Genomic DNA, 19507 nt, shown 5'->3' with positions numbered 1-19507 from the left:
TCTCTTAGCTGGGCCCAAATTGCACGAACATATATCTTTTGATACCTTGATCTTTCTTTGCTTGCAACTGAAGCAACCTCGTCTTGACTTTTTATGGCCCTTTCTTGGCCGCGCCACAGTTCTGTTACAGTGTGATTGTATCCGAGATCCATCTTGAATTCCTGATTTTGTAAACGCGAGATTTTTCTCTCTGCGAGGAGACTGTACTGAAGCTAGTCTGGAAGGCGTTGAGTCTGTATCAAGCTGTACCCTCTTGCCAACATCGTTTTGATTGTTTGACAAGTCAACTGGTTGCGTATGATCAGAATGTAGAAACATCCCAGCCAACCCATCTTTAGAACTCATAGCGGAAAGTCTGTCTGAGAGGTATTGACTCGCAAGGCTCTGCAGAACCTCGTCTCTGACAGTACAAAACTCATGATGAAAGGAGTTGAAATCAGCTATATATGACGTTTCCATCACTCAGCTAGCCTCGTCAAACCTCAGGATAGAGATCGACAGTAATCGAAACTGGTCTAAAGAATAATATAATGAACCAATTACGGAATGATCTATTACTCCTCCCCCGTCTTACTGCCTAACTGCTCAGATTTTAGGCATGAAAAATGAAGGCAGCCAACTGAATTGGAAGGAGTGTAATTGCCAAGGATAGGCAATTGATGAAACGTTGGAAATCAAGTTATGATTATCATCCATATAACTACGAAGTTCATAGGTCAATTCGTATAAATCGCTGTAGGACTTTGGCTGTGGCACTCTTCATTTGACGTGCTTGCAGGAAAGGACGTTGAGATGAGGTTGAAGCGAAATTCGCTTGTCTCTGAGTGACCCACTTGGCGCGTCAGGGGTATCTTTCTTGCCCGTATCAACCTTCTCCTAAGCTTTTCGCATATACTTTCCACATTATACGAACGCAATGCTACTTGAAACGCGAGTGAGATAGCCTTGCGTGTTATCGCTATATTACTTCCGTGATCGGATATCCCTCGGATGTTTGTGACCACATCACGCTCATAATCAGCCAACTGTCTTCATCCAGCCAGTCATGTCCGAGGATAACCATTCGAGTTTCTGGACAAATGCCTCCTTAGCCGGCCTTGGTATTGTCATCATTGCTTCTTTGCCATACCACTTTACTCGGGGGCCTACAAAACTTAACATATTTCTCGGCCTCTCATTTGTCTTTGCCAGCGCCAAATTTTGGCATAGTCAGGTGACTAAAGCTGTCCCAGAGCCCTATCTTGTAAGTGCTCGCTGGTAGACGGACCGAAGACATCTACTAAGCAAATGCACAGGATGAAGTCTTTCATATTCCGCAAGCGCAGGCGTACTGTGAGGGTCAGTATCGAACATGGGACCCTAAGCTCACAACCCCACCTGGCCTGTACGCATTTGCGGTGCTTACCCTCAACGTATTTCGCGGGGTTTGCAGTGTTGAAGGACTTCGACAATTCAACGTGTTCGCCCTTCTCAGTCTGACCACGTATGTTGTTGACATAAGGTCCATCCTCACATCTCGGACCGCTCTAAGGTCTGGGAAAATGGCTGCGATTACGCCGGAAGCAGTTCATACCGCTGTCAATATTGCTCTCTTCCCACCGCTTTTCTTCTTTTCCGGGCTCTTCTATACAGATGTACTGTCTACACGATTTGTCTTGGAGGTCTACAGGATGTTTCTGATCCGAAAGGGAGTGGACAAGAATTCAGGAGAAGGACTAGTAATGAACTATGTTATTGGAATCTTCGCTTTGACTATGAGGCAGACTAACATCTTTTGGGTTGCTATCTACTTGGGCGGCCTCGAAGCTGTTAGAGCTATCAAAATGAATGTCGTTCCTGAGGGTAACACGGAGAAGAGTTCCGGCGCAGAACCGGATCCTCTCATGACCGAAATAAGAAAATGGGGAAGAGGCAGCATCCATGATGTTGCCCTTGAAGACGCAAACCTCATCGGTAAGTCCTAGATCCACCCCCACCTCAGCCCTACGCATATGCTAACCAGGTCAAGACTTCGCCTTGATGCCAATATCACTGGCCGTCGCTGTACTACACCAACCTAAATTAATCCTCGCCAGATTGTGGCCGTACATTGCCCTCTTGGTTTCCTTTCTCGCATTCGTCTACATCAATGGTGGTGTTGTTCTCGGTAAGCCCGCTCTCCAACTCATCACTCAACAGAACTAATCATTAAAGGTGACAAATCAAATCACGTCGCAACCCTCCACCTCCCGCAAATGCTGTACCTCTTCCCCTTCCTAACCTTCTTCTCTCTTCCAACAATACTCCCACCATTTATCCAGCACACCCTTGCAACGCTCAAATCCATGGTCTCTTCACCCCCTACAACCAAACCAACAACCAAACCAGCGACGACCACCACAGACCCTACCACACCGAACTCAACCGCAACCTCAACCTCAACAATCCCCCGTCCCCTCCTCCTCATCCTCTCCTTCCTCACAGTCCTCACGCTCCTCATGGCAACCATCGCCATAATCTACTTCAACACCATAATCCACCCCTTCACTCTCGCCGACAACCGACATTACATGTTCTACGTCTTCCGGTACACAATCCTGAGACACCCCGCAATACGCTACTTACTCGCCCCAATATATCTAGGCTGTGGATGGGCTGTTTACTTATCACTATGTCCAACCACTAAACCCTCATCACAACCGTCCAAGCCCACCACCGACACACCGCCCTCACCTACAGTCTCAACCGTCATCCTCTTATTGATCCCAACAACTCTCTCCCTCATAACCGCTCCACTAGTAGAACCCAGGTATTTCATTCTCCCCTGGCTCTTCTACCGTCTACATCTCCCCGCGTCCCAACCCCGGAAATGGTTATGGGCCGAGACGCTCTGGTTCATTGCCATAAACGCGGGAACGGGATATATGTTCTTATATCGAGGGTTCGAGTGGAAGCAGGAGGCGGGGAAGGTGCAGAGATTTATGTGGTAGGAAGGTCGAAGTAGATGTATAGTAGGGACGAAGATGTTCAAATATGTAATGAAGAAGTGAAAAAGCGTAGTCATTCATCATAATTGAATCCCCATTCCACGCCGACGCCAAAGATGCAATTCCATAACGCCTCGCCAATAACAGCACAATCAGACCCAGATCCCATTTCCATGCTTATCCATTTCTATGAACTCGCATTCTCCATTGAAACCTTCACTCCCTAGCGTAATGACATCCGTCGGTACGCTTCAAGATGTTCCATAGCGCTCTTGACTTCCATATATCCTCGCAAGTCGACCTTCCCAACTACCAATCCACAGCCCATCCATTATCATGTAGATACTCCTCGCACGCAGCCCTCAACGCCAGATTCGGTCTCAAATCCTCCATCGTAAGCGGTTCGCGCGTCAGAGGGTCGGTATGACTGCGTTTGAGATGTTCCATGATCGAAGCGCGTTCGTAAGAATTACCTGTTTTGGTCTACACGTTATCAGCTTACGTCCTACATCACAGAAACGAACGGAGGGATACTAACCACAACCGGATCAACCATAACCGCAAACGTAATATCATCCACGAAATAATCCGGCACGCTCTTCCTCTGGCGCGGATCATGCGCTAAATCCGAACTCGCAAACAGCTCCCGCAAATCCTCAATCTTATCCTCAAACTCCCTTTTCAAATCCGCCCTTTCCCCTCCCTCTTGCGCCTCCGCAAGCACCCTATCCCGTTCCTTCTCCAACAACCCCATAATCTCCTCCCTGAACCCCCCGCGTCGCCGACTCCGTTCCTTCTCTCTGCGCTCCCAATCCTCTTTCTTGCAGCGCAGAACCAGCTCCGTTATGACCCCTAGACTAGCGCCAATCTTCCCGGTCTTCTGGATCTCTTGTACGCATAGTCTGTGTGCTTTGAGGGCGTGGGTGAGCGCGGATTCGGATTGGTGGAGCGCGATCTGGGCTTGTGCGAGGTAGTAGTATGCTTTCATGTTGGTGGGGAGGAGGGAGATGGCGTGGAGCGAGTCGGTGATGACTTGATCCCAGAGGGACATTTTGAGGAGGGCCATGGCGCGGTTAGTGAAGAGGAGGGGGTTTTTGGGGTCGTGGTTTATGCTGGGGATGTTAGGGTGTGCGGTGTAAATGTGCGAGGAAGATCGAGATTGGGAAGAGAGGGGCCTTACGCTGTAGTGTAGTAAGCCTCCGCACCGCGGTAGTCTTGCTTTTCGAAGCATTTGTTTCCCTTTTCCTTAAATTCCATTGCCTTGTCCGTATCTGGGGGTTGATCTTTCGCCATAGTGCAAACGCGCCGACCTCGGTACTGGAGATGGTTTCGTAATCGAATAGATGTATGCGTCTAACTAGGTTATTATTGTAAAGGTAACTGACAATGCAAATAAATCTCGAGTTTCAGCTGAGCCTGTTATGCAGCCGATCTGTAGTTGGGAGTTGAAAATATGTACGACAGAATATTTGGGAGCTCTTTGTTGCGGGGATGCAGCTCAGCCTTGTACAATTGTGGCCAATGATTGAGCCGTGATGACGAAGGAAGACCGACCAAATTCAAAACAGGTAAGGATTTTGAATAACAGAAAATGCCAAACCACTCCCACGGAGTCGTGGATATTATGGAACAAAATTGGTAGGTTTCGCAGTTGTTTTGTTGTCAGCCTTGCTGAGATTGGTAAGTGAGGTGTTAACGCGATGGAATATTCTCGAAGCGAGAGGTGACTTGGGATTGAGGAACTTTATTCCCTCACCAACCATTCCCCACCCGAATTCTAGTGAAACATCAATTTGAACACTAGACGCAAGTCTCTTGCAGATGTTTAATGAAGGAAGAAGTAATTGGTCTATTTCGGTCGTGATGTCTTTTTGTACAATACAGCGGCTGTTAATCAATTGCCCACGTTCTACTCATCTTTCCCAACACCAAAACAGTCCGCAGATGCTAGAAAGGCTATGGGTTGTGTTAGTATTTGTTTCTGATATCCCGTAATGGCTACCACAAAGAGCAATCGGTAGCAGAAATGATTGGAGCGTTCCCAGCCCATGATATTGCTTCACCTCACACTTGTGGGCTTGTATCATCCAGCGATGGCTTTCAACTAATTGCGGGCGCTGTTATTCGGTAGTAGCGAACGCTCGTTGCATGTAGTTCTCGGATGGTATGCGAAGACACGAAAGGGGCGTAATGAAGGGAAACGTACATTGTCGGATGGCGGAACCTCCTTGACGAAATGGTCACCGATTATGGGGATTTTCTGCACTCAATTAGCTTCCCGTACCTATAGAGTCAGAACTGCAACTCACAATCATGATATCTCTTCGTACTCTTGGAATGTCGGAGAAGAAGAAAAGGGCGAAGAATCCGGCAACACCGCCAAAGGCTCCCAAGGTCATACCACTAGATTCCAAAACATTAGCCCGTCCGTTCAGCTCATACATATTATTTCCGCAACGTAAGATCATCGACACCCCCGAGTGGGTTGCAATTCTTGTTATTCTGGGTCCACATACAGCTTTGTCGCGCTTCTAAGAGTCCAACCTCCAACATTTGGTGCGATTGCGTATCTATTCCGTATCAGCTTCGATATCCTCTGTCTCCGCTTCGTGAGCCAGTATGTTAGGCCACGTACTTCGGTCCGTATGGGGATTTGTAGGTTGAGTAAGATGGGCGAGCCCGTGGATGGACAATGCCAGTGGAAGGATGGTACTGCGGTCGCATATGAATTAGCTATACGATACGACGTGGTCTGAAGCTGCAGAAGATACGTACGTCTCCCATGATTGCTGTTTGGGTGGACTGGTAGATGTGAGGACAATTCAATTGCAGAGTTGAAGGGATGTAGTCGTCGATGATGAGATCTGCTTCGGGGCTAGCCGGGTTCTCTGGCCAAAATTTAGAGACACGTGACCATGCTACACCTCGATCTCCAGGGCTAGCTCGATGTCCTTGTCTGTCATCTGTGCCTACTAGTCTTCGAGAAGTTAAAATTTAACACGTTCCAAATAACTATCATCCTACTCTAGGCCTATGCATGAGTCTTTTGCATGTCAGTCCATCAGAATGGTAGTAGCCACCATCCATTCCTTCTATGATTGTTTTCAAAGCTGCGCAAGAGTGCAGGAACATCGTGAGCGGGATGCGACAAGCTGACCACTTCTTCTTAATTGTCATACCCTTAAACGAACGACAACCGTCTTCCTCCTCAGATATCCCTCTGAGGCATTTCCTCTCCATCACATGAACCAATACTCATCAAACTGTGGTGCATCGGTAATAACGTCTGCGGTGCATTTGACCGTTGAACAGGAATCAAGCTACAGAGCCTGCCAAATGCAATTGGACTGGAAGCATTTCCGCTGAGCTCCAAAGTTGGTAAGATGAGCTGCAAGAGGCAGCCACATGGAGAAGAAAGTGCAGTTTCTTTTGGCTATTGGCAACATTTGGCTTGGACTTTCTTCTGCTCACGATAGCGAAAGCCAAAAAGTAAGTTACCAAAATCTAATAGCAATTCAATAGCAACCTGTGTTCCAGGAAAAATAGCTCAGGAATACATACATTTATCTCTCTACTTATATACTCGAATTTAATGTTACATCCTCACAACGGAGCAACCCTCCACCTTTCCACTGCGACTCTTTGTTCGCTCTTCCAGATCTCCGGGTTACTCATTGCGCATGTGCATTTCCAAAGGTCGCCTGCCTATTGGTCCTTCCCCGCCTCACTCCTAATCGTGCCGCATTATCGGCCATCTGCCTTGGTCTTGGCAACTCCCATCCCGAGAATTGCCTTGGGGATCCCGCCGACTGGTTCGTCCCATCCCATCCACAACTCCAACACCAGCGTCATTTCTGTCCCAAGAGCTATAGACGGTTAGACAGGATAGACTATTACTGTTTGAGAGCAATCTGCTACCCCGCATCGTGCCCTCACATTTCTCTGCGACCACGCCGTTTGTCTTTCTATTCTGCTTGCGGCGATTCAGTATCAGAAACAGCTAAAGAAATATATCTGCGCGGAGAGACGGATTGGTCGAGAGCCTCGCACTGGCGGCTTAGAATCAACGCAACGGACACGAGGGCGAAAAAGCAAATCTTACAGAGATTGGCGAATCGAGGAAGGATCTGAAGGCGCTGGAAAAGAAAAGCAGGAACAGGGCTGCAAGTCGACAAGGTGGAATAGCTCAGGAATACAAAGCGAGTGAAGCGTCTGCTTCTACACTTCAACTCTTCTTGGCGGTGGTGTCGTCGTGAACTGCGACTCACTCAGCGTGAGCAAGCTCTCTCACAGCTCTCCGAGGAAATCCTACTATAGACCCGATCGACCTCACGAAACTTACAACACATACCAATCCTCAAAATGCCTACACAACAGCAAACGAGACCCTTCTTCGCAAACTTCCTAGCAGCCTTTAGAGCTCATTCCGCAATACAGACAGGCAAAGCTACCAGTGCTTCAACAAACCAAGCCTCAAATACCCAATCCCATATCGTCTCCTCGCCTTCACAACCCAGAACCATTACAACGTCCTCGAAAGGCGCAACGACGACGGCGATATCGGCTCTCACATCACCGCGGACGCACAGTACATCCCCCCTCTCTCGTTCGCCGGGTCAGTCACCGCCGCCTGGGGAGTCGAATCCAACAAATGGCGCGACGAGATATGTAGCCGGCCGATCGACGAGGAGGGGCAGTGATAGTAGTAGTGAGGGGTTCAGAGATGTGTTAGGGCAGGAGAAATGGTATATTGGGGGTCGAACCGCCACAGGAGAAGAACGGTATTTCAAACTTGGCGTGGTTAGGCGGCAGAGGAGTGTTGATCGGTTGAGTTTGGACAGATTAAGTCTATAGGAGGTCTTATTTTCTCATGGATATGAGATAACGGCAGCGAAATGAAATTTGGCTCGGGGGTGGGATAAACGGACATGCATACACCAGTCGCCTGGCGGCAAACGGTCAAGGTGGCGGGACGGGATATACACTGAAGGCGTATCATACATTACTTGTTTGGCGTTTGGTGGGCGGGATTACTGGGGTTGGGATTGCACATAAGATACTTCGGATGATACATATCAGGTCCTACTTGCTCTTCTTAGTCTAGTCTAAGGAATGAGCTGGAATAAAAGCTTAACTTGTAAATTTGGGATCGCTGTGAGAATGTGTGCACTGTGTAGTTTGTGAGATGTGCAGTATATAACGACTACGAGTTTGTGAGATGTGCAATATATAACGACTACGTGATATGCTGCGAATTCGTCCTAATCTATCTCGGCTGTAGATAACTGCTTATGCGAATTTTCTTGCCTGGTCTATGATTGTCTTAGGATACGGTTTAAATCTTTGATAATGAACATCAGTCAATTTTTTGCCCCAAGAATGATTACGAAGAAGTTAGAATATGGAGTTTGATTATCACGAGAGAGGGCTTACGTTATTCCTCAAAGGGGGCAGAGTTGGAAGAGTTGAGTCCTTTTTTCTTAGGTGTAAGAAATATAGTGAATGAAATTAAATGGGAAACATGAAAAGAGGATTGGGTTTTGGATTCTTAATTGCTTAGCTAAGGAAGGTTTAAGCATTTGTTTCTTAATCGAGTGTGTGACGCAGATTGTGCAATTTTTGCTTAATGGTTTTTTTTTATAAATATGTACACTTGCGAGGTGTATGTTAAGTGGTGTGATGCTATTGTTTGGTGAAGTGTTTTGAGTGCTAGTAAGAGATTCAATTGGGATGATATGAGTACTTAGGTGTTGTTGGATACTGGGTTAGATTTGTGTATAATCCGGAGAAATGTAAGTTGTGAAATGACTATTAGTTAATGTCTGAGGAATTGTTGAAGGACGGTCGCGTATTTTTTGTGTGAATTGGTATATGTTGAGAGTGAGTGAGGGAGTAAGTTCACAAATTATGAAAATATGATTGTGTGTGAAACAGGTTTAGGGACTTGATGGTATGTAATCGTGGGTTTTAGAGAATGGAATGTTGATAGTATGTATATGCTATTCGTGATGTAGCACTAGCAGATGTCTTACAAGTGATGTCTTACAGGTAGAGGAGTGATGCTTGAACTTTGTTGTTAATCTGTGAAACTAAAGTATCAACATAAAACACCACATCACACTTGCTTTTCACGTTTCTCACCAACAAGCTTATCAAATATCTCCCTCCATCTTTGAAAGGAAGTACATGAAACTGATCATACTCAATTAAGTTAACACGGTCACAAATTCACAATCAATATTTTTTATTCAGATACTCCTATTCCTATCATCCTAACACGTATCCAAATCACTTATCCAAATCATGCCAATAATTCAAGTATCCAAAACGCCCCTATCCCCTCCATTTTTCAATACCCCTAACCCTTCAAATGTCTCAAATATTTCAAGAAACTCCCAAACAAAACGCCCATCTTCGCGCATCACGAGATGATCATGGTTACTCCGAGAAAATATTTGTGTGAATTCCTTTTTGCGCCGTATTTCAAATGTATGTATCCAACCGTTCGATGTTTTTGTGACCTTTTTCTAATGTATTCAATGTTCGATATGTTGTTCAATGTATTTTTGTCGTGTTTTTCATCAGTTTTCGTCCCCATTTGAACATTACTTGTGAGCAAAATTCGTAGGTCGTAGATGTCGTGTCGTAGATTCGTCCTCCATATCAGATCTCCTATGTCGTATGTCCCGTCTCGTCTCCCATACTATCGTCATAACGTCCAAACCACCAACTTCACATCAATACAATCAGATCCGTCTCTGACAAGGGTCAATCCCATACGTAACTCTAACCCTGTCCCTCAACTCCTCATAATCCATAATCATCTTAAAACACATCTGACTCTGTCCATCCACCCTCAAAAAGTCAAACTCCAACCTCACATTCCCCTCCCCAACCTCCACACTCCTAATATCCGAGACCTCAAACGCGCAGGCACTCTTAAAAAACCCAATCCAAGCATCCACATCCATCAGATCCCTCGGTCCGGTAACCCACAGCGTACGACTCTGAATACCCTTGAACTGACGGAAGCCTTTGCGATTGTACTTCACGTTCAGCCGCTTGCCGCCGAGGTAGATGTGCGAGGTGCGCGTGAGGTGGAAGATGTGCGCTGCGTCTGCGGGGTCGCAGAGGACGAGTTTGGCGGCTTGTTGGGCGTGCTCTGCGTCTGGGCGGTTGAGATGGAGGGCGTAGATTTTGCCGAAGGGGAGGGAGGCGACGAATTCGGAGGGCGTGATGTGTGCGGGGATGTTGGTGATCCAGAGGGAGCAGTTAAGGTGGTGTGGGAGGTTGTCGCATTGGGCGAGGTAGGACTTGCCGATTTTGTTGCCTTGGTAGCCTTTTGGTGGTGGGGAGTTGGCTCCTACGATCTTGCGACGGTTGAGGATGGCGAGTTCGTTGACCATTTTGTAGGATTTTTGGAATTTGGAGGTTGGTGTGATGGTGGGGTCGGAGTTTGATCTGGAGCCAGAGTGGGAGACTGATCTTGAGCCATACTGAGATTGCGGCTCGGGGACGGTGATGGGTGGGTAGGCGTTTCGCGGTCTGCTGGCAATAGGATGGATTGGTGTAAGTTGGTCGTATGTAGATCCAACAGCTTCTTGATTCATATACTCACTTGGAGTAATCTGGCCAAATGTGGGTCTGAAAGATGTGCGAGTGGGATACTCACTTGGAGAAATCTGGCCGAATGTAGGTCTGACGGTTTCCTCCTTTGGATACTCAGGTTTTGAGAGCTGTCTACCCTTTGACTTGGTGGGACCACCGATGGGCCCAAAGTCGTGAATGGGCGACAATCTAGCAGCATCCCTTTGTTGCAGTTCTTCTGGCGGCAGATTTTTATAGCTATATCTTGTGCCTGGGAAATCTTTGAGCCATGATGGTCTTCTTGCAGTGTAAAGGCTTCTGAAGTCAAAGTCCATCGCATCTCCTGTGGCAGTGGTAGTGTCTTCGGCAAGATCAGCTTGAAGATCAGAAATATCTCGCAGACTAAACTCAGCAGCCGCGGGATTAAGAGTCTGTCTCTCGGTGGATAGGCCTTTAACAAGCTTGTGGGTGGTCTTGCGAATCGGCTGGACACTTCGAGGAGTGGCGAGGTCAGCAGTACTCTCCCAAACAGTATTAAGACTCTCTGGGGTAAACGGAGGACTCGATGTAGCACAGCTCCTGTGTGTTTGTGGAGCAGAGACATGGAAGCTGTCCAAGTGAACTTCTTTGCTATCATCGACGTGAAGTTCGTGAAAGTCGTCTGCCAATTCATCGGCAGGCGTTTGAGCACGCTTGTTATGAAGGAAGACTTCTTTTGGAGGCATTACACTTGCCAAATCATTGGTCGAGGAGCCCAGAGACCACATCAACCCACTAGCTAATGGACGTCTCGAGTTGGTAACTTGTTTCAATCAGTCTCTCTGTCAATTTATTCGGATGGGCGAGAGCTCTTACCTTGATAAACACTATTGGTTGCAGTAGGACTTGAATCTTTGGCGTCCAGTTCTTGAGCCTCATCGCTGTTGGAGCTCGATCCCATAGAGGTCTCGGACTTTCGCTGGCGACGCTGCCATTCTTGCAGCCAGCTGCTCTTGATGAACTCTTGCGAACTATTGCGGTTGTTGAAGAGGGTTCGAGTACTCATTGTATCGTTTTTGGTCTGTCTTGAATTCTGAATGTTGTCGGATGTTTGTTGAAGGAGGAGGAATTGAAGTACAGAAAGGGAATTTATGAAGATAAAATTACATGAAGGCTGGTCAAGATAAATCAGTATGAAGGAGTGGGCTAGTCAGACCCTTGCAATCTGGATAGCTCACGATACTCTTGTTGCAGCCTTGTGGCCTAAATTTGAGCAAAAACCAGGCCATTCGTCCCTGAATATGGTTTCTTCAACCCGATATAAAAATTATGGGGGCTGGGTGCTTGATCTGGGATGAAAGGTGAAAGGTCTTGTCCAGTTTTATGTGACGTGGAAAGCATGGCAGGAAACTCTTATCCATGTAATTATAGAGCGCTTAAGCTGCGCTTATTGTGTGGCTGTGTGAGGTTGTGTGAGGTTGTGAATGAATGTAGCATTCGAATTCAATTGAATAGTGACTTAAAGTCCTGGTCAATTTACTGATTTTGGAAAGATATATAGCATGTGATTGGGTCTGCCTGCTTAAATAGAAGGTCGTCTCATAGTGGCGTGGAGTCTAAATACCATTTAGCATCGTCGGTTAATTAATAGGAAGAGAAATCTGAGTCCAAAGCATTACTCACCCCATCTAGCGATTCGTCTGTGTTGTAATGCCCAAGTTTTATGCCTAGAAGAAAGTCAGAGTATGTTAATATAGGAACAGTACAACTGTAGTTGTATCACACAGTTTGGTTCTAATAAAACACCCTTGCTGGTTGTTAGCCCAAAGCACTTTAAGTCAAACTCTGGTAGTAAAGCACGTCAACAATATCCTTATAAGATTAACAAATCTAACTAGAAGACAAACCATCATGGTACTTTAAAAGCTCTTCAGTTTGATTAGGGTGATGATTTGTTCTTCGCACAACAGTTCTTTGCTATGAAGGCCTTTTGATTGATAAGTTGTTTTCTGACTCATTCTATTCCAAAAATCCATAAGGAAATATTGGTTAAAACCTAGAGGACGACTGACACGGAATCAGATACATAAGTTTGATTATGATAGAAACTGCAAACATTGGATCAAAGAAAATGAAGCCGTGCAACTTCTGGAGTTTATCAATGAAATTTTCTTAAAACACAGTGATATCAACCCCATGTCTTGGGGGGAATTGGAAGCATGGGTTCCAGAATGCATATTGTATGCCAGTTGGCTTTGTAAAGCGTTGCAGATCGTAGTTGTTGCATATGTGAAACCATGATGATGAAAGGAGGGATAGTCAATGTGTCGTAGTATTGAGGTGAAGTTGAAAAAGTGGATACATCACGTGATAGCGCGAAACCGCCCGACGCGTCGATGTCGTCAACGACCTCGAAACTCTCGAGTCTGATTCAACGAGATGTAGAACATACAGCCTAGCTTAAGGATGCCACGATGGCTAAATTACAAGCAGCCACAGTTTCGAACAAGATTGTACGGAAGCGGAAGCGGAAAGATGTAGAAGGCTCTGAAGAACCATCCACCACATTGCCCCCGTCGCCCTCGACTTCCACCACCTCTATACCTACAAAGCTCCATGATGGTGGCTCAAAACCAAGGCGAGCCCCAAAATCGGAAAAGCAGCCCCCTGCATTGGCACGTAGTGCGTCCACCTTCTCAAATCCTGTCACGAGCTCAATACCGTGGCCCGCATCTTTCCAAACCCTTGAGAAGACCCACAAAGCCCTCAATGTTGTATTCACGTTCTGCTCTACGCGTAAACATGTTGTTACAACTTTTGACACAATCAAAAATGCCGTGGAGGGACACATCAAGCGGGAGTTGAAGGTCGAAGAGGTGGCCAAAATTGTAGCGCTGAGACCAGGAGGCATGAACTTCTCGTACGTGGATGAGGCAATGCTCCAGGTCGAGGTTAAGGGAGCCGAAAGAGACGAAACTTTCAAAGGTAGAAAGAAAGACTGGTTCTCTCAACACCCCGCTCCCGATGCTTCTGTTGGTGGTGTTACCGGCACCCACGGGCTTGGGCACGGGGAAGCCGAGACTGGAGCCGGCGAGGAAGTCCTATATTTTGAATTTATCGATGGCGATCTGAAAAGACAGGTAGAGAACAAGAAGACCGGCGAGCCTACGAAAGCTACCAGAAAACTGCGAGACGAAGAATTAAAGATGCCGGTCTTCAGCCAGAAGCAAATGATGGGGCTGATCGAGAAGCGGAATACCAAATTTGGATATGCCATCAATGCTTTCTTGAACCGTTGCGAAGCTGAATCAACAGACGCAGAAGACACACTAAACAAGGAGTCTGAATCCTTCATCCCAATGCCCAGTCAGTCCAGAAGCACTACACCCAAACCTGATGTCAGTGCATTACCAAAGACAATTCCGAAAGAGCGAAAATCTGTCTCTGAGATAGTTACGGAAATCAAAGAATGCGAGTGGTATACCGGTCAGATTGTACCTGATGGGCATCGTGTTTTCGATCCACAGGAAGCCATCTATGGACACTTGAATTTTAGGCTCAGTCAAAATCTGGTAAACGCGTTGTATAACACGAAAAACATCACTCAATTTTACGCACATCAAGCAGAGGCAATTAATAATCTACACGAGGGGCACCACGTTATCGTAGCTACCTCTACTAGCTCAGGTAAATCTTTGATCTATCAAATCCCTGTTCTCCACGAACTCGAGCGAGATCCCAATACAAGAGCGATGTACATTTTCCCCACGAAAGCTCTCGCGCAGGACCAGAGAAGAAGTCTCAAAGAAATGATGCGCTTCATGACTGGCCTCGAAGAGACCATCGTTGAGACGTTCGACGGAGATACCGACATGAAAGACCGCAACCTGATTCGCGATGAAGGTCGAATAATCTTCACCAACCCAGACATGCTCCACATCACAATTCTACCACAGGAAGAGAAGTGGAGGACGTTTCTCAAGAACCTGAAATACGTTGTTGTCGACGAGATACACGTCTACAATGGACTTTTCGGTTCTCATGTTGCGTTCATTATGCGCCGATTAAGAAGGATCTGCGCTGCTGTTGGGAATCGCCATATCAAGTTTATTTCTTGCTCTGCCACCGTTGCTAATCCTCAGCAACACTTCAAGACCATTTTCGGAATCGACGATGTGCGGATGACGGACTTTGACGGTTCGCCTTCAGGCAGAAAGGAATTTCTGTGCTGGAACACACCTTTCAAAGATCCAGGTGATCCTTCCAGTGGTCGTGGCGATACCATGTATGAAGCTGCTCGGCTATTTTGTCAGTTGATTCTCAGAGGAGTACGTGTCATCGCATTCTGTAGGATACGAAAAGGCTGCGAGGCCCTTGTCAGTGCAGTCAAACAGGAACTTGCCACTCTGGAAAGGTCTGACTGTATGGCACGGGTTATGGGTTATCGGGGAGGTTACACCTCTCAAGACAGAAGACGTATCGAAAGTGAAATGTTTGAGGGGAAGTTGATGGGAATTGTCGCAACGACTGCACTCGAGCTAGGTGTTGATATTGGATCCCTTGATGCAGTCATAACTGTTGGCTTTCCTTACACCATTGCAAATCTACGACAGCAGAGTGGTCGAGCTGGGCGCAGAAACAAAGACTCATTATCTGTCCTTGTCGGAGATTGCTTTCCGACAGATCAGTACTACATGCAAAACCCTGACGAAATCTTCACGAAGCCCAATTGCGAACTGCAAGTCGATTTGCAGAACATGTTGGTTTTGGAAGGTCATATCCAATGTGCTGCGTTTGAGATGCCCATCCGTGTGGACGAGGATGCGGAGTACTTCCCGAAGAATTTGAAGGAAATCGCAGAAGAGAGGATGGTACGTGACGAGCTTGGATTTTATCACTGCAATGATCGTTTCCGACCTGTGCCTTCCAAGTTTGTTGCGATACGAGACACCGAAGAAGACCACTTTGCAATTATCGACATTAGTCATGGCAAGAACGTCGTCTTAGAGGAACTGGAAGCATCTCGAGCATTTTTTACGTTGTACGATGGTGGCATATTCCTTCATCAGGGTAACAGTTACTTGGTCAAAGAATTCAACCCAGACATGAAGCTTGCCAAGGTAGAGTTGGTTCGCGTCGACTGGACAACGCAACAGCGCGACTACACAGATGTCGACCCCATTGAGACAGAAGCTATTTGCCAGATACCGAAATCTCTATCGAGAGCTTTCTTTGGAACTATCAAAATTCAACAAGTTGTATACGGATTCTTCAAAGTGGATAAGAAACGGCGCATATTAGATGCCGTTCAAGTCGACAACCCGCCTATCATTATCTTCAGTAAAGGCATGTGGCTGGACGTACCTAAACAAGCGCTTGATATCTTGCTGGAGCGGCGGCTCAACATTGCCGGTGCCATTCACGCTGCTGAGCATGCGATATTGAGTCTTATGCCCAATTTCGTGGTGAGTATGCCTGGTGACGTGCGAACCGAGTGCAAAATTGGCATTAAAGAGTTTGCTCAAAAGGAGACTACGCGTAAGCGTCCGGCACGTCTAACCTTTTACGATGCTAAAGGCGGCGCTAGCGGTTCTGGGATAAGCACCAAAGCATTCGAATTCATTGATTTGCTTCTCAAGCAAGCAGTACGTAGAGTTGAGGGATGTCACTGCCATGAAGGTTGCCACGAATGTGTAACATCTGACATTTGCAAACATGCAAACGAGGTTATGAGCAAAGCCGGTAGCGAAGTTATATTAAAAAGCTTGCTGAATATGGAGATTGACATTGACGCCCTACCTATGGGTCCCGAAGAAGGCTCGCCTGCTGGTATAGAGACTGTAGTGCTTGCAAAGCCAGTCCTACCCAAGGGTCGAATGGACGTCCTTGAGGTAAACAGAGGGGCTGGTAATGATGGTGAGAGAACTGTGGTTGGCGAAGTCACGATTAAGGATGAACCTCTGGAATAAGCATAGACCCAGCCAGTGCTGTACCCCTGGAAAGTAGGCATATAGATCTGTATATTACCGATACCTTTGGAAGTACCTTTGTAGGATTACTGTACAGTTATCATTTTCTTAATAATTCCTGATTACAACTCAAAAGCAGATTACTCGAATTCAAAGCAGATCGCTAATGCTTAATAGATATTGTAACTAAGTGAAGCAGATTAGTATTGCTGTATAGCTTAAATTGGTATCATATCTTTGTAGCTTCTTCAAACGACTGCCGAAAATTCATTCGCTTACTTTTCCCATTTGAGCTTCAAGAAATCCAAGTAAATCAAAACGATGATGAATGTTCATGTACCTTGGCAAATACATGCTTAGAAATCATTACTTATCATCTCGAACTTTCCAAATGGCTGTTCACTTGCGCCTGGGGGCTGGGAAGACTTGTTTGGATGTGGAGTATATTCACACAAGTCCACTTTTGGTCCGAACGCCTTGCAAGGCTGGAAGAACGCGCCTCTTATTTACCCTAACCCAGACATTCCTTGTCATGTATGCGAGGCTTGGCTCATGAAGGACACTTGGGGACCTCTTGGTGAATCTGCCTTTGGTCGAAACACTCTACTCGCTTGTTTTGTTTGGCTTTTTTTTGGCGCTTCGCGAAAACTTGCGCGCATGTGTCGGCTAGCCTACACACCACTACGTTCAACCTCTATAAAGTAAGAGTCGACTCACTGGAAGTCTATAAGAACTTCATCAAATTCAGTCAACTCAACTCTTGTTCCAAACCTGTACACAACGACAATCCTGTTACAGTGCAAGCTCATCTCTTGTTGTGGTTGCAAATGCATCACAGCTGTTCTTTTACATCAACTCAAACCTATCTTCGGATCAACAACCCAAAAAAAACCATTCCCCCGGGCTGGCCTGTAATTATCATCAACTTATCTTCTGCCCCTACATAAATTCATTCAAAATACATAGCGACAAAGTATCCAAGTTCTTAATCACCTTGAGCTCAGTAAGCTACCCATTAAGAAACACTTCAAATCTAACGCTTTACCTAGAGATGTCAAGCTTACTGAACATTCATGGCGCACCTTTTCGCCAGCCACATCCTCCCCCACCTGAGCTTAATGACACAAATACCTCAGGGAACTTCATGAGAAAGAAGTCCTTCAGTGAGGAAGTACTGACTCCTACAACGGATTCCAGTACCGAATCATGGAGTACAAAAGCAACGTCGCATGGTGGGGTCACCTTGAATGGCGATTATAAGACTCCCAGTAACATTGTAACCGTTAAGGCCAATGCTCTTTCGCTTGCGAACCTTCCATCTGGATTCTTGATACCGAATCACTTCACCCATCCTCAAGTTCCTTCGGCAGGACATGCCAAAGCGGTTGAGAAGCAGGACGAGCGTGATGTTGACCGGGCAGAGCCCTCAAAAGTCATCTCATCCTCCTTTGCATCAGATAGTGGCGTGTTCAGCGGCTCAAATACTCGCAGTCATACTACTGCAACTACATTAGGGAGCGATGATCTTCTTTCATTGCTTAATGGTCGAGCCTTTGGGGCTGATTGGAGAACAACCGATTTCAAAGAATCACCAGCGAGCTGGTTAAACCGCTCAGCTGGCGAGGCAAGCAATAGATTCGGCCTTCTCGCAGTCGATGATCAGGATATCCACCAACCCCAATCTTCACCTGGTAACATCAGAAATGATGTGCGAGAACCATTCGAACATACCCCATCTCGCTTCCCGCAGTCTCAAGATCGACAACCGCAACCCTGGCGCAGCAGATATCTATCAAACGCTCCAAGCAACGGCGAGGATGATGACTCTGCTTATGAACAGCAGAAAGCTTCGTGGGACTCTACTTCACGAATTCCTAAATTTGATAGCCCGGCACTCCAAAAGGATAAGTGGAGGAGATCAAGCGAACTGCCCAAGTCTAATATGGGCGAATTTGCTTCTGGCAACAGAATCCCCTTCTCTGGCGACAAGCCTTCCCCTTGGGCTGACGACAACAACGCTAGAAAGGGACAGAACAATATGTCTCTTGTAAGGGAGGGCCAAAGCCCTACTTCCAAGTTGAAACCAAGCACCGCAAGTCAGAAAGAGTTCTATCGGCCATGTATGATGGCGAATGGTACTCGAGAGCGCTTGGCTGGCCAGAGATATCAAGGAGACAAAAACTCGGACTATTACTTGTCGCACAAAGATCTTCCGGATGATCAGAACTGCTCGTTGTGGCTTTCCGACATTCCACTCACCATGACTCCTTCCAAAATCTTTGACCTGATCGACTGTGGAGCGGTATGGGTCCTTGATCTGAAGAATCCAGATCGAACTCACTCTCGCAGAGCTGCTGATCTTTGCTTCATGACCCCTGAGTCCGCAGCCACATTCTACAACTCTGTAAAACAAGGCCGTGTCTTAATGGAAGGTTGCAGATTTAGCGTTATCTACAACAAACACGGCGTGCCAAGACGTAACAAACAACAAAGCCGTGTGATTTTCGTTGACGGACCAGCAGAAATCATGACCGTCGCTTACTGGAAAGAGTATTTCGAATACTACAACGTTTTCTTCTGGGATCGGGTCACCGCACGCGACATGGATGGTGGTCGAAAGCACATGCAATTCAGATTCGTCCGAATGCCGGCCCAGTCTCAAATATGTCTGCAAGCTCTTCTGCGAGATGAGAAGATGACAATGTTGGGTGTTAAGGCTGGCTATGTGCCGGATCCCTGCGACAGGAGGTTTTATCACGAGTCTTTGGATCAGGAGGTCCTTGCGTATGATGTTAAAAGCGACAATCGCAATCAGCCAGCTAACGGATACGTTGATTACAAGGAGTTGCTTGATATTGTTCCAGAGAGGTAGAAAGTGGTTGTGAAGCCTCTGGCGGTGGCATGAATGAGTGGAGTGGGCTTTTTTAAGTTGGATATGAAAGCTATGGGAGTTCTGCAGTGATTGATTCGCTTCCAGGACTTGATTTGTATGATAGATTATTGCGA

The 19507-nt window shown here is 46.5% G+C and overlaps 7 protein-coding genes across 7 annotated transcripts; 4 read left to right on the top strand and 3 right to left on the bottom strand.

Annotated features, from left to right (window-relative positions):
* Positions 1-1045: 1045 nt before the first annotated feature.
* On the top strand, positions 1046-2969 carry GLAREA_03998 (putative alpha-1,2 glucosyltransferase alg10; the record flags this gene model as incomplete). Its single annotated transcript, XM_008084251.1, has 4 exons — positions 1046-1243; positions 1296-1953; positions 2009-2146; positions 2194-2969. The coding sequence occupies 4 exons, from the start codon at positions 1046-1048 to the stop codon at positions 2967-2969; spliced, it is 1770 nt and encodes a 589-aa protein (XP_008082442.1).
* A 306-nt stretch (positions 2970-3275) lies between these two features.
* GLAREA_03997 (RING/U-box) lies at positions 3276-4259 on the bottom strand (the record flags this gene model as incomplete). The annotated part of the gene is made up of 3 exons (XM_008084250.1): positions 3276-3449; positions 3505-4078; positions 4147-4259. The coding sequence occupies 3 exons, from the start codon at positions 4257-4259 to the stop codon at positions 3276-3278; spliced, it is 861 nt and encodes a 286-aa protein (XP_008082441.1).
* Positions 4260-4913: 654 nt separating this feature from the next.
* GLAREA_03996 (uncharacterized protein) lies at positions 4914-5750 on the bottom strand (the record flags this gene model as incomplete). Its single annotated transcript, XM_008084249.1, has 6 exons — positions 4914-4922; positions 5173-5226; positions 5276-5369; positions 5483-5536; positions 5602-5678; positions 5742-5750. 6 exons carry the CDS (start codon positions 5748-5750, stop codon positions 4914-4916), a joined length of 297 nt encoding a protein of 98 aa, XP_008082440.1.
* A 1578-nt stretch (positions 5751-7328) lies between these two features.
* GLAREA_03995 (uncharacterized protein) lies at positions 7329-7820 on the top strand (the record flags this gene model as incomplete). The annotated part of the gene is made up of 1 exon (XM_008084248.1): positions 7329-7820. One exon carries the CDS (start codon positions 7329-7331, stop codon positions 7818-7820), a length of 492 nt encoding a protein of 163 aa, XP_008082439.1.
* Positions 7821-9712: 1892 nt separating this feature from the next.
* Positions 9713-11598, bottom strand: GLAREA_03994 (uncharacterized protein; the record flags this gene model as incomplete). The annotated part of the gene is made up of 2 exons (XM_008084247.1): positions 9713-11355; positions 11409-11598. The coding sequence occupies 2 exons, from the start codon at positions 11596-11598 to the stop codon at positions 9713-9715; spliced, it is 1833 nt and encodes a 610-aa protein (XP_008082438.1).
* A 1408-nt stretch (positions 11599-13006) lies between these two features.
* Positions 13007-16501, top strand: GLAREA_03993 (P-loop containing nucleoside triphosphate hydrolase; the record flags this gene model as incomplete). The annotated part of the gene is made up of 1 exon (XM_008084246.1): positions 13007-16501. The coding sequence occupies one exon, from the start codon at positions 13007-13009 to the stop codon at positions 16499-16501; it is 3495 nt and encodes a 1164-aa protein (XP_008082437.1).
* Positions 16502-17552: 1051 nt separating this feature from the next.
* GLAREA_03992 (uncharacterized protein) lies at positions 17553-19373 on the top strand (the record flags this gene model as incomplete). The annotated part of the gene is made up of 1 exon (XM_008084245.1): positions 17553-19373. One exon carries the CDS (start codon positions 17553-17555, stop codon positions 19371-19373), a length of 1821 nt encoding a protein of 606 aa, XP_008082436.1.
* Positions 19374-19507: the final 134 nt, after the last annotated feature.

Source organism: Glarea lozoyensis (assembly GCF_000409485.1).
Source record: "Glarea lozoyensis ATCC 20868 chromosome Unknown GLAREA2, whole genome shotgun sequence".
NCBI classification, from domain to species: domain Eukaryota; kingdom Fungi; phylum Ascomycota; class Leotiomycetes; order Helotiales; family Helotiaceae; genus Glarea; species Glarea lozoyensis.
The sequence above is the reverse complement of the archived record's forward strand: the minus strand, read 5'-3'. Positions and strand labels throughout refer to the sequence as shown.